Consider the following 12,786-nt stretch of genomic DNA (forward strand, 5'->3'; position numbering starts at 1 on the left):
AGTGGGGAGAAAAAGTCAGCCCGAGAGAAGGTAAGGGGGTACCCGGGTCAATCTCATCAGAGAGGAATCTGCAGAGCCCTTCAGATTAATTCGTTCTTCTCCTTTCCCATTTAGTGGATCAAATCTTCAAGGAAGCCAATATCTCTCGCACGGGCATGGTCAAATACGAGGAATTCATTAAGATTGTGTGTGCCCCTGTCCCCGATTATTATTAATATCTTGATTTGGAGCGGGAAGCGAGTCCAGTTCTCCTAACTTTTGTTCTCTACGAAATAAATGAATATGGGTCCATTCTTTTGATCAATATTCCACAGCAATTGTTCATACATTTATTGTGGCCATAAAGTAAAACTTATGCACAATTTCCAAGGAGCCAAGCAACAACCGCGACTATTTTTTAGTCTATCTTCTTGTTTTCGATTGCTTGTCTCGATGAGAATAAAGGTTTGACAATAAACAAACCCAACAAGTAGATGATGGGCAAAATCAGATGACCCAAGTAGGCAATGGAATGCCAAAATGTCAAAGTTTCTCCGATCTTCAGTAATTGAAACGCCATCCCCAAATAAGAAAACTGTTGCATGCGATAAAACCATGAAAGCCAATCGTAGGTGGCCTGACCCTGGAAAGTGACAAGCAAAAATGTACGGTAATGTGTCAAAAAACGGAAAATTGATGACTGCTCCTCCCAACCTTTTGGCTGAGTTTCCTCCGAACAATTCGATCATACAAGTCCTCCACGATGAGAACTAACGGTACGGAACCCAATGACAAGTAATAACCGGGATGCACGCCATGCCACATGGACGAAACAATCATGACGGCTGCGGTTCGCAGGGTTTTCATGGGGAATCGCCGATACACGATATTGGCCAACCAATATTGCACCGTCATGTTCCAAGTCCGAAGAGCTTCACGCATGGTGGGCACAAAGTCAGCACCGTATTCATCGATGTTGTGGACGCTTTCAAAATTCATGTCTTCGGTACCGTTGCTCGTCGATGAGCTGAAAAAATAACGAAATCTCAGGAGCCATATAGTCCAAGTAGCTCTCCTTTTCAAATCATTTCTTACGCGTTTTCAAGGGCTTCCAATTGGGTTGGACCATTTCCAGGTCTGGGTTCGGATGACTTGGGATACATTCCTAATCCAGCCATGATGCAAGAGCATTCGGACAACACAAATCCAGTGTAGAGCCTCATTCGAAAGTTGAAGAAAACCGGTGTCATATAAAAGACACGGTATAGAAGTGAGGTTTTCTCGTAAAAATCCTCCTCTTCAACAACCTGGTAGGAGGACGTGGTGAAACGCATTTGTGAAAGCCCATACAATCGAGGTAAATTAATGTCACAATTTTACCTTTAGAGGAAAAAGGTATCCAGACAAAAGGAACAAAGCTATATAAATGGGGACCCGGGAAATCCTCGTCAAAGTTTGTCGAGTGCAATCCTCCAATTGGCCAAATGAAGTGGAATACAAATCATTGAAGGTGCGAAACTTGAAATATGGTCCTGATGAAAACAACAAGATTGTGACTAATATAAAAAGGGCAAGTAAACAATTCCACCAGTAGGCACGAACCCGTGAGAATTCCGGTGTAGCCAAAGGCGTAGTGAAATGTGTCTGTCAAGGATGGATTTATGCCTTTCCATTTTAGTTGGAGTTTTTTCGTTTCCACCTCATCAGCGTTTTCAGTACTTTTGATCTCTAGCTCCAACTTCTCCGTATCATGGATCTCGAAAGCCAGCCCAATAAGCTACAAAAGCAAACTAAGATATAGCCACAGAAATAGTCCATGCATTAATGGACTATTAGAAATAGTATCTGACCACATACTTTGAGGGTGAGCATCATAATGATGGGATTGGCATGGGCTGGCACATTGGGCAGTCCCACCCAATGGCAAAGACGGAAACAGACCAGGAGCATCATTTGAACCCAAAAAGAGACAATGTGTAAACACGTCCAAGGAAGTATTTGAATGCATAGGACTTGTACACCGTAAGCTAAAACACAAAAGAAGGCGTGCCATCCTGAAACTAGCCCGACCATCAAAAGGCCACATAACGTAGAAAACGATCGGCGATGATGGGCTCGCTCAATCCGTTGGAACACGGCCCCCAAAGCGATGCTGGTCAACAGAAGAACCAGATACACGATATCATCTTGCAAACCCATGATGGTAACCAATATTTAGAACAGTAGGCTCAAGTAGCTGGAAATTGGGACATTTCCATGACAGACAATGGTTACGATTCAAATATGGCTTATCGTGACTGTTACGAGAGAGAACAATCTATTCTTTTAGTACTATACACTTCTGCTTGATCTGACTGGGGCGGACAGTGCGAGAAAATTGATGTAGGTTTGTTATCCATGTGTTGTTGATACACTCCTTGGCTATTGTGACCAGATAGAGCAACGAATGACCACCCAAAAAAGAAATCACGTGTCGGATCCACTGTTGAGACTTAAAACAGGACAAGGTTTTGAATTACTTTTTCATCATCATAAACTTTAGGAGCCATGAAATTGACATGTTTCAATGATCATTCATTACTCAATGGCTTTGAAGTTGGTATGAACGGCTGAAGCTCGTTCTCTTAATTAAGCACAAGTTGAGCTTAAGAGATCCATGCAAGTTGTAGAATTGGTGGGAACAGCAATACTGTGGCGTAAGTTCTAATATTCTAAAGCTTACGAACGGCTGGGCCAAGGCCAATAGCTTGCATCCAATATGCTGTCAAGGCCATGATCAATAAGCATTAGGCCGAATCATCCAGCCAAGGCTCATTCAGCCTCTTAAGAAGAGTGCACGCCTAAGGTGAGGTCACATAAGAATGCCATCATTTGCGCATCTTTATTGAAACTATTGCAACATGTATCCCACATTTGAAGACCAAAATCTGTAAATATGGACCAGTGTCACTCTTGGTGGATGGATTAGTTTAAAAGATATCTTGCTCTGATTCATCATACCATGACGTCATGGACAAATGAAAGGTAGATACGCGAACATACAAAGTAGTACGTCCAACATGATCCGAGAGTGCAATAGTTGCCCCTACAAGCGCTAGGGTATAGCAAGGTAGCAAATGTGCATGAACGACCCACTCCATACCGGCACTAAAATTCACCGGGGGAACTCGCCCACATGGCCATGTATCGTGTGTGGGTTGCATGAGGGGTGATCCATGGTCGTTCCAAACCATCCTACGTGCATGCATTCGTCCGTCCGTCCAACTAGATGTGGATGAACTACAACCATTGGGCATAGAGCCCTCTTAATTCTCAAGCCACTTCATTCAGCTTAGAAATCAACGGGCGTGACTTTGTTCCTGTTGTTTCAATTTCGTGCACAGCTACGCTGCTTACAAGAATAGTGTTTGGGTTTAGATCCAGTAATGTAATAACTAGTACTAAGAGAATGGGTCAATTTTTGTCATGAAGCAATTGAACAAGTGGTGCACAGTGAATACACGGATCCGGTTTTCATTCTTAAACTGAAGCGACCACATTGTCTGGGCAATACTGAGTAAAGTGCAAAAATGTCGACGGATTTCGATGATCCGTCCTCCTTTAAGGCCGTCTCTGAAGGCGATCCATGCCTTTACCTGGGTCTGGATTTTTCCACTCAACAGGTGGGTAGGATAAGTTCTGGGTAATGTGGTGAGAAGTGTTGATTGAATGCTTGATGATCGCCTTAGGTCAAGGCTTTGGTGATGGATGACAAATGTCGAGTGATTGCCGAGGAATATGTTCAATACGACGCGGAACTCCCCGAATATCGGACTCATGGCGGGGTCCTTGTGTCTGGTAATCGTGTGACCTCTCCCGCCATAATGTGGGTTAAAGCCCTGGACATGGTCATGGAGAAGATCCGAATTTCTGGGATCGATTTTGGTCAGATTGCGGCATTATCCGGTTGTGGCCAGGTGAGCGAAAGAGAAGGTGAAGTTTTTGTTTTTGGAAATATAACACCGAATTGACCTTTTCCAGCAACACGGAAGTGTTTATTGGCGCCAAGGAATCCACGATATCTTCCAAGGGCTGAATCCGGATAAGTTCCTCCACGATGAGTTAGCGCATGCGTTTTCGATTCTGGATTCCCCCGTTTGGATGGATTCTTCAACCACCGAAGAATGCCGGATTTTAGAAGAGCTTTTAGGAGGCCCACAGGCCTTAGCGGAAATCACGGGTTCTAGGGCCTTCGAGCGATTTACCGGGAGTCAAATATCGAAAATGTTTAAAGAGCGTCATGAAGCTTATACTCATACGGAGAGGATATCTCTTGTAAGCTCGTTCGCTTGTTCCTTATTCTTGGGGGATACTGCACCGATTGAGGTGTCCGATGCTGGAGGCATGAATTTGTTGGATCTGAAATCCAAGGATTGGTGCCAAGATTGCTTAGATGTAAGTTTTTTTATTCCTTTTGAATATAGCATTCAACTTATCGCATAGTTATGTTTTGGGATAGGACATGAATTTCCTGATTTTTTGAACCATTGACCAACACAATACTGTAGCTTGGGATTAATACAAAATAAATTGACTCACATTTTGGGGGTATTTTTCCCAACCTTGTTGTATTGAGTATGTTCAGCTCGGAATTGCAATATACTGTACTAGTATTCAACTCATGTGGTAAACTCTGCTGAGAGGTAATGAGTGGGCGAATTAAATCAAATCAGCCATCATCATTCAACCTTTTATTCTTCTTGCAATTAACCAAAATCAAGTATTTGCTCTCTATGATCTCAGTATGCCTATTCATAAAAAGTGGGTCAAGTTTCTCTATCAGCTAGACAAAGTAATTGTAAGCAAGTTTCTTTGGAAAAATGGAAAAAAATCTTTTTACCCCCTTACGAACAAATCCCAGCCTTAGAACAAAAATAATCAAACAACAAGTGACCTCAAAATTGGCTTGGAGAACTACGCACTGCCACCCATCTGTTGATTCAAAATGAGATTCTCACTTCGTTCTATCTATAACATATTTGCCCAACCCCCATCTCAATTAATGAGGCCGAACGATGGGCCAGAGCTTGTTTATTACGATGAAGAGTCCAAATAAGCCATTCAATCAATTTATCCACTCACCCGGAAGCAGATTCATCCTTACTTTCCGTCGAAAGTGTCTTAATCTCTCTTCTCCGCTCATGCTCTTCTTGCAGGCGTGCGGGTCCGGATTACGAGAGAAATTAGGTCAACCAATATGGGGCTTTAGTCCCGTGGGCACTATTTCCAATTACATGGTCGAGCGCTATGGGTTTGAATCCACATGCCAAGTGCTTCCATTCACAGGTGATAACCAGAGCGCATTGGCTGGACTTCGAATGGGACCAGGGGATATTGGCATCAGCTTAGGCACTTCTGATACGCTGTTCATTTGGCTTGGACCAGAGGATGCTCAGCCACAACTCAGCGGCCATGTTTGGCCAAATCCTGTCGACCAGCAAGCTTTCATGGCTCTATTGTGGTAAGCATTTCCATACAATTGACAGTTTGGCTGAAGACACTTTCAAAAGGATAAAGTCTATTTTTTGCGGTGAATAATGAGAGCTTGTAACCATTTCACGAGTCGAGGTAAAGATTTCTGGCTAATAACGAGTTGTTAACCAAGTGGCAAGTGAAGAGTAGTGAAATGAAATGCGCCAGAATGTGCCTGAATGCGCTCTTTACAAAGAAAGTGATTTTGTACACGCATTAATTATTCGACACACCAATCTTTTCATGCATTCTTTAATAAAACCATACCTGACAACAGAAGCTAAATAATGTAATATTATTTCACTGGGGTGAGTGATGTCACGGGCTTTCCTAACCGCTGCAAGGAATGTAATCTACAGTATTATTGAAATGAAACATTATATTTCGTCTATTTTCAATTGATAATCTTTATAAATTATAGGTCAACCAAAGGATGATTCGTAGAAAAACTATATTCTAAATATATCATAAAAATATTCATATGGGCATTCATGACATAAAAAGTAAAAAATGGATTGGAAAACATGACAAAAAACATTAGATTGACCAACAAACTAGCAAATAATCCCCTTTTTGGAGCACAAAATTTTACTTGCAAGTTCTAACTCACTAATCATCCGATGTTGGCTTGCGGCAATTCATTAAACTAGACTTCATGTTTCCTGTTCAGTTTGATTCCACTCAGCCGCTAATTTTGACCAAACGGTACGAAACATTTTTAAATAAAGTATCAACATCGTGCTCCTTTTATTTTGTACAAGGAATTCCTTTTCCGCGAAAATTGGTAACTGTATTAAGGCTTTTCTAGCTAATGATAAGAATATAATTTTATAGTTTGGTCTCATCTTGACAATGTCATATGTATTCACAAGTCATTATGATTGGTAGAATCTATAAATATGCTTAAGTTTTGTAGGTGAAACATTTAAGAAATATTTATTTCATAACTTTGTTAAATTCAGTATTTTGGCCGACCATAAGATCCACCAAACACGTGAAAAAGGATAAGAATGAATACATGGGTTTTTAAAAAGTAATGGGCGACCCGAGGTCCAAAGGCAAAGATTACATTCATATTCATGATAATTATTGTGATTGTTGCCTATTTGCACAGTTCTGTCCTCAACATCCTTCTAGAAGTTGGGAAAATCAGATCTTTTTGCATATACAGATGGACTTTAGACCAAATCATTTTTAAGTGCTTTTCAAGAGGTTCAAAATTTGTGGCAATGTTTTTTTTTGGACTGCCCGATTCATGAATGTCAATTGAATTTAAGCGGTGAAAAATTCTATCCCCGGCTGAAGCTTGTTCGACTTCATTCGAAACGTCATTGGGCCTCCAAAAAGTGATAAGCAAGAGCTATACCCTAGTGGTCAATTCCCTTAGACACAAGTTTTGATTGATCTTCTATCTTCTAGGGTCTGAAAAAAATATCAATTGCTAGGTATATTAGGAGATCAGTTCTCTGGTGTGTTTTCAACCCTCTAATGACGAGTCTGTTGAGATTGATAATCTTAGTCAAATTGAGCAATTTGATGATCTTATAGTTACAGATCAAAATGCTTTAGCGGCCATCAGGGACTTGAGGCTTTCAAGTTCTCCTGGTCCTGATGGCTTAACATCTCAATTTCTGATGAGATGTTCACTGGTTCTTGCTCCTGTTTTCTCGTACTTGATGTGTCTGAGAAGATCATGAAATTCAAATTTGTAGAGTTTCTTGAAGTCCATGATGTCCTTCCTCCTACACAACATGAGTTCGAGCGCATTGAGCATTTAGATCAGGTCATTGAGGGACTAGAGAGACATTAGTCAGTTGATGTTACCTTTCTTTATTTTGCCAAGGGCTTTGATAAAGTAGATCATGGGCTTTCGTTGAATAAACTTCATGACATTGGGATCCAAGGTAAGGTTCTCAATTGAATAAGAAGCTTCATTCAGGATAGGAAGCAAATTGTTAAGGTCGAAAGATCCCTTAGTGACATACATGATGTCAAGTCAGGTGTTCCCCAGGGCTCCATCTTAGGGCCCTCCTGTTTATAATGTTCGTTGCCCCGCTTCAAAAGCTTAGTATTACTGCCAGTCTCCCTTCTTACGCTGACGATACAAAGTTAGTTTCTGGTAGGAATGGCCAAGATTCCAGTAGCCTGGTAAAGGACCTAGAAGGAATCTACTCTTGGGTTACTGAGAGTAATATGGCCCTGAACGGAATGAAATTCCGTTCGATGACCCTTGGGTCAACTCCTTTGAATACTCAACTCGTAGGTAATGGAGGTAACAATATTGAGCAGGTCTCATCTTTGAAAGATCTAGGTGTAGTCCTCCAAAGTAATGGAAGGTTTGATGAGCATATCCAGTTGAAGGTGGGTAAAGCCACGGACTTCTAGAAAAATGGACTGCGATCGAGCTTCCCAGCAAATCGGCCTGCTCTTGGTCATAGCCACTCTGAGCCACTTTTCGAATTAAAGTAATAAGATAAGAAACGTAGATCTCTTCAATTAAAGGTAGGTCAATTTTATATTAATTACATGCATGTCGATCGTTTCAAAGTTATGTTGTCAAAAGCTTATGTAGCTGACCAAGAGCAGGCCGAAATTTCAAATTTTATGTAGTGTTTACTACATAACTTTGAACATGTCTCCTGAGTTCCCTAAGCATGGGTTTGGGCTCAAACTTGGCTGAGTTCATCTATTCAACAAGACCTTGTGGTCGTATGAATTGCTTATTTGGAATAAGATGAGCGGTTTAGAAGATAGGATATTTTTGCTTCCGTTTGCAGTCCATTTCTCTAGAAGTCCGTGGTAAAGCTTTTCAAATGTGTGGTTTGATAAATCGCAAGTTTAAGTGCAGAGAAAGCATCACGATCCTAACTCTGTACAAGCCGATTGTTCAGCTACATCTTGAATATGCTTCCCCCATTTGGGCTCCAATGAATTCAGCAAGTTTGCAAAAAATAGAACAAGTCCAAAGATGTGTAACTAGGGACATCAGAGGAATGAAAGAAGTCTCGTATTGGGAGAGACTAAAAAAGTTGGGACTGTGCAGTGTTCAGAGAAGGTACGAAAGGTATCTGATACTATAGGTCTCATAATCATCCATGAGCCTTGTCCCAACTCAGGATTTAGGGTTAATTATAGTGACCGTAGACGCTTAATGTGCGATTTGAGAGCACCTTCAAGCCCTCGAGAATCTAGGTTAGTTCGAACAATGAAGTCCACTTCACTTCTTTCTCGGGCTCCTTCATTTGTAACTAAGTAGCGGTGAAATAGATGAAATCATAATTCATATTCAAGAGCTTACCAAGTGTGCTCCTAAGTTACATTGAGTACGTAGGCTTTTGAAAATTTTAGTTTTTATAATGTATTTAGCGATGTAAGTTTTTTATGTGGGTTTGAATTCCATGAAGCAATAAAGAAGTAGTTCCCTATGACTTTTTGAGGTCGAAAAATGCCAAGGTGTGTTTGGGAATTTCCATCAAAACTTTAAAGGGTATTTTTACCATTGTGCAAAGCAATTGAGGACTTGTTTACCATGATTGGGAATGTTATCTCCAGGGGTAGATTCTTTGAATCGCGTCTAACTCATTTGACACATGTGCATAAATTAATGCATGACCCCACTTTTGCGTTCGTTGAATCATATCTAAATTTGGTTGCGACTATTCATGCACTTAGACGGTTTGAATTGACCTAGGCTAATTCGCCGGTAACTAACCATGAATTAACCGGGATTTAAAGAACTAGCAAAAGTTCGTGAACTAAGTCACTGCTAACTAACAGTGAACTAGAACATGAATAGGGCTAGTCAAGTAAACGCGTTCATGGACAACTGACGTTATTCCATGGAGTAAACTCGAAGACAACATGCCCAGCCAAACCGCACTGTGCATGCGTTGGATTTTGACATTTTTTCCATTTTACATGCTTGTCTAGGCAAAAGGCATTGTGGTATGGACCCAATTTGATAGTGCGTTCACTGATTAACACCAAATATGCTCATTTAGTACGGTTTTGTAACACAACTCGCTCAAGATCACTCGATTATTAAGAATTCAATGGGCGAATGGTGCGAGTTGACTGTGATGTTTGTCTTAGTTCTCTCTTCCCAAAATGCCAAAAACCAGGGTGCCGGACCGCATTTTTCCTTGAATTTTCTTTACTTGACATCCCCTATTAGTGCATGAACTAGATGCGATTCAAAGAACCCGCCTCAGGAGTACGCTCTATTTCATCATTTGGCTATTTACATTTATTGATACAGTTCTAAAAAGTGAAGGGGTTTAACTTTGAAAAAAAAAATCCTAATTTTCCATTTCCTTTTGATTTGCAAAATGTTGGCAAATAAGCTTGGCCATGAAACAGATAGATGTAATTCTCATCCAATAAGCACACTTTGTAGACCAGCTTTTTAATTTATGCCGCTAGTTAAGATCAGCAGGATGCAAACAATGCTGTATTGTAGAAAGGGCAAAATTCCCCAGGACGAAAGGTACGAACATTTTCCGTCTCCTCCTGTATCAAAATGCAACAAATTTTGAACAACTCCAAGTTCTGATGCACAGATTAGAAAAACATTTTGACAAGAAAAAGTCACATTTTTGTTTTGTTTGAAACAAAAGTCATTAGTTTTGCAGAAATTTGGATAAAAACACCTGGACTTTTAAAAATGTCCCACAATTGCCAAATATTTCATATGCATATTTATTGCTTTCATTTGAATCTCTGTGATTGTGTAAGCCTCACATTTATTCACTACCAGCCTTTCGAACTGAAGATGGCATTTTGCTCAAACTCACAAGAGGCTCCTTAGTAGAAAGGAATGAAAAATTTTCTGCTTTGAACTTGTCTGAAACATATCATCAACTCTAAAAAAAGAATAGGACGCATAAGAAGGACTTGTTAAAACAGAGATGACAAAATCAAAAATACACATACACAATTCTCGGCTTACAAAGATAAGCAAATCCATTTCCCGCCTTGAATTCCAAATTTACCTTCGGAAAACGAAATTTTTACTTGAAGTAACGGACTTAAACTTGTTTAATACTGAACACTAAAATTGTCCCTCAAGAATAACTTTCAAGGATACTCTTCCGTTGAACATGTAATATTCCTCATTTGTATACGAAACCCTAAATATCATTTCAGCTACAAGAATGGTTCTTTGACTCGAGAGCGTTTGTGTCAGTCAACGGCCGAGGGATCATGGGATCTATTTAATCAACTTCTGGATAGCACTCCACGAGGAAACTTTGGAAATATAGGTAAGGGTGGGGAAAACGATGTGCCGACGGAAACAACCATTCTGATCCAACCAAGAGTTCTTTCTCACTATTGAACAGATCCCTTTTGCTTTCCCTGATATGATTCTTAACTGGCCGTTATACGTTTGTGAGGCAGTAGGTTGAGCAAGCTATCAACCAACAGTATACATGAAGCTAGATGATGGGGTGTCAATTCGGATGAGTGGCATAGAAAACATCTTGTGCAGGCCAAAGAAACCACTCATAGTACATGATATAATCTTCCCATTTCCTCTTACATGTGAAAAGCCTGTTGGCTGTGGAAGGTTCAGAAAAGATCTGCTGTTGTTATTCTTTTGTGGATGGAAAGAGGATGAAAGAAAGGCTGGAACTAATACTCCTGGTCTTAGCTCGTAGTTTTTGATCTTTCATCCCACAGCTAAGCTAGATTGGAAGACGGTGGAGGCACAGACAGCACCTTTCTACTATTTGTACAGTGTCATACATGTATCGGGGATACATTCAGCATTGTTTTTTAGCAAATACTCAGCTTGAAGGTGTTTGCGTTCCCAATTGAAGTTGTCCACAACTAGGATATTTCCGCTCCGGGTCAGACACATTTTTACCTCACCTTTGGGAATGATTTAGGAGTGTTAAAAGCCATGAATAGCGAAATAACTTATTTCTTGGCCGTCCAGGGCGTCGAACCAACGAAGCCCGGAGTTTTGTGAAAAGTTGGTGAATGCTTTCTATTTGTGCTCATTTTCTGCTCCTTGTTTAGGCATGTATTATGATTTCCCGGAGATTACTCCATCGGGTGTTCAAGGAGACTTTCGATTCAGTAAAAATGACGAAAGAGTCTCCAGGTTCGCCAGCAAAGAGGCCGAGGTTCGAGCCTTACTTGAGGGTCAATTTATGGCGAAAAGAATTCACGCTGAACGGATGGGATTCACTATTGGTAAGTAAATTAACTCAATCGACTTGCAGAGGAGGGGAAATAATATAAGACGCATTCTTGAGGTGTGCGAGTATTTCCCCAGAAAGATTACTTTCAAGTAGTGAGATGCTAGCGAGAACCTAATTTGCAACGCCCCATCTTGTGGAGGAAAACCATTTGGAAACATGAAAGACTGAGGCTATTGAAAGTACTCCCGTTTCCTTTGCTCTTTCGCTGCCGACTCGGCAACTACCATTTTTGCCAAAATTCCATCAATATTAAATGATGTGGCAAATTAAATTCCACCACGCCTTGGGCATTGGTCCCAAAAGGCTCCAGCTGGTCTCTGCACAAAAACGACTGCGGTGGGCAGCTATTGCATCTTCCCTGTCCCAACCTAACTTTCACTATATGTTCAAAAGGACCTGGCAAAAAGTTTTTGTTCAATGAAATATGATGTTGTTCCACATCCCTTTCTTCTCCATATTTCCCTAGCAGAGTCAATATTTGAAAGCATTTGTCTTCCTGACACACTTCCCATGTGGTGTGGTGCCCAGACTGTGCCTGGGAAAATGAAGTCAACCCATCCCGTTGAGGGGCAACGGAGTTCAATAACTGGAAATTCCCGTTATATTTCTAGATACGGACACACGAATACTCGTATGTGGTGGTGCTTCAGTCAACTCGGCCATTCTTCAGATCATTTCGGATGTTTTTCAGGCTCCGGTACTCACTCTCGAGGTAAGCCGAATGAAACTAAGCATTTCATTCCAGGACATACCCAGTCGAGCTGTACAGACGGTAGATTCCAGTTGAAAGCCATTTCAGAGGACTTGAGCTCGGCTGTTGCCTGGAAAGCAAGCCACGCGTTGGGGTACTACTTACTACCTCGAGGTGCCTTCATCGCAATCCCCTTCCTCCCAGGTTTTTAGGCTCCTCACGTCTGAACCCCAACCGAATAGTCCTGTCCTTCATAGGAACGTCATAGAAAAGCCTATATACTATACGAGTATGGGAAAGGAGAAGAGAATTGGGAGAAGGAGAAGATAGAAAGAAAGGGAGAGAGAAAGAGAGAGAGAGAGTGAATCAGGGGTTCTGCAAAATCCCCCTCATGTTTTC

The 12,786-nt window shown here is 41.0% G+C and overlaps 3 protein-coding genes across 3 annotated transcripts in view; 2 read left to right on the forward strand and 1 right to left on the reverse strand.

The window, feature by feature from the left end:
* The window catches only part of LOC131884555 (calmodulin-like protein 4), a gene marked incomplete in the record, with an annotated part of 2,336 nt that extends 2,030 nt beyond the window's left edge, over positions 1–306 (forward strand). Inside the window, 2 exon segments of the mRNA XM_059232382.1 lie at positions 1–30; positions 115–306. Coding sequence (XP_059088365.1) covers positions 1–30; positions 115–215 — 131 coding nt within the window.
* A 9-nt stretch (positions 307–315) lies between these two features.
* On the reverse strand, positions 316–2,372 carry LOC131884535 (lysophospholipid acyltransferase 7-like). The gene is made up of 6 exons (XM_059232359.1): positions 1,837–2,372; positions 1,582–1,756; positions 1,360–1,511; positions 1,075–1,286; positions 694–1,006; positions 316–622 (listed from the first exon to the last, which is right to left on the reverse strand). Exons 1-6 carry the CDS (start codon positions 2,176–2,178, stop codon positions 398–400), a joined length of 1,419 nt encoding a protein of 472 aa, XP_059088342.1. The 5' UTR covers positions 2,179–2,372; the 3' UTR covers positions 316–397.
* Positions 2,373–3,065: 693 nt separating this feature from the next.
* LOC131884528 (xylulose kinase-like) overlaps positions 3,066–12,786 on the forward strand; it is a 10,707-nt gene continuing 986 nt past the window's right edge. The window contains exons 1-7 of the mRNA XM_059232347.1: positions 3,066–3,641; positions 3,708–3,935; positions 4,000–4,413; positions 5,175–5,479; positions 10,636–10,751; positions 11,512–11,688; positions 12,308–12,408. Of these exons, the coding sequence (XP_059088330.1) occupies positions 3,549–3,641; positions 3,708–3,935; positions 4,000–4,413; positions 5,175–5,479; positions 10,636–10,751; positions 11,512–11,688; positions 12,308–12,408 (1,434 nt within the window). The 5' untranslated portion in view covers positions 3,066–3,548. The remainder of the gene's footprint in view (positions 3,642–3,707; positions 3,936–3,999; positions 4,414–5,174; positions 5,480–10,635; positions 10,752–11,511; positions 11,689–12,307; positions 12,409–12,786) is intronic.

This window comes from Tigriopus californicus, chromosome 1 (assembly GCF_007210705.1).
Source record: "Tigriopus californicus strain San Diego chromosome 1, Tcal_SD_v2.1, whole genome shotgun sequence".
In the NCBI taxonomy this organism is placed as follows: domain Eukaryota; kingdom Metazoa; phylum Arthropoda; class Copepoda; order Harpacticoida; family Harpacticidae; genus Tigriopus; species Tigriopus californicus.

Excerpts from the sequence above, each read along its gene's own strand:
- LOC131884535 (XM_059232359.1), bottom strand. The coding sequence starts at position 2,178 with ATGGGTTTGCAAGATGATATCGTGTATCTGGTTCTTCTGTTGACCAGC. Across the intron at positions 1,007-1,074 it reads TTGGAAGCCCTTGAAAACGC|CTCATCGACGAGCAACGGTA; the intron begins GTAAGAAATGAT and ends TTATTTTTTCAG. Across the intron at positions 623-693 it reads GGAGGAAACTCAGCCAAAAG|GGTCAGGCCACCTACGATTG; the intron begins GTTGGGAGGAGC and ends GTCACTTTCCAG.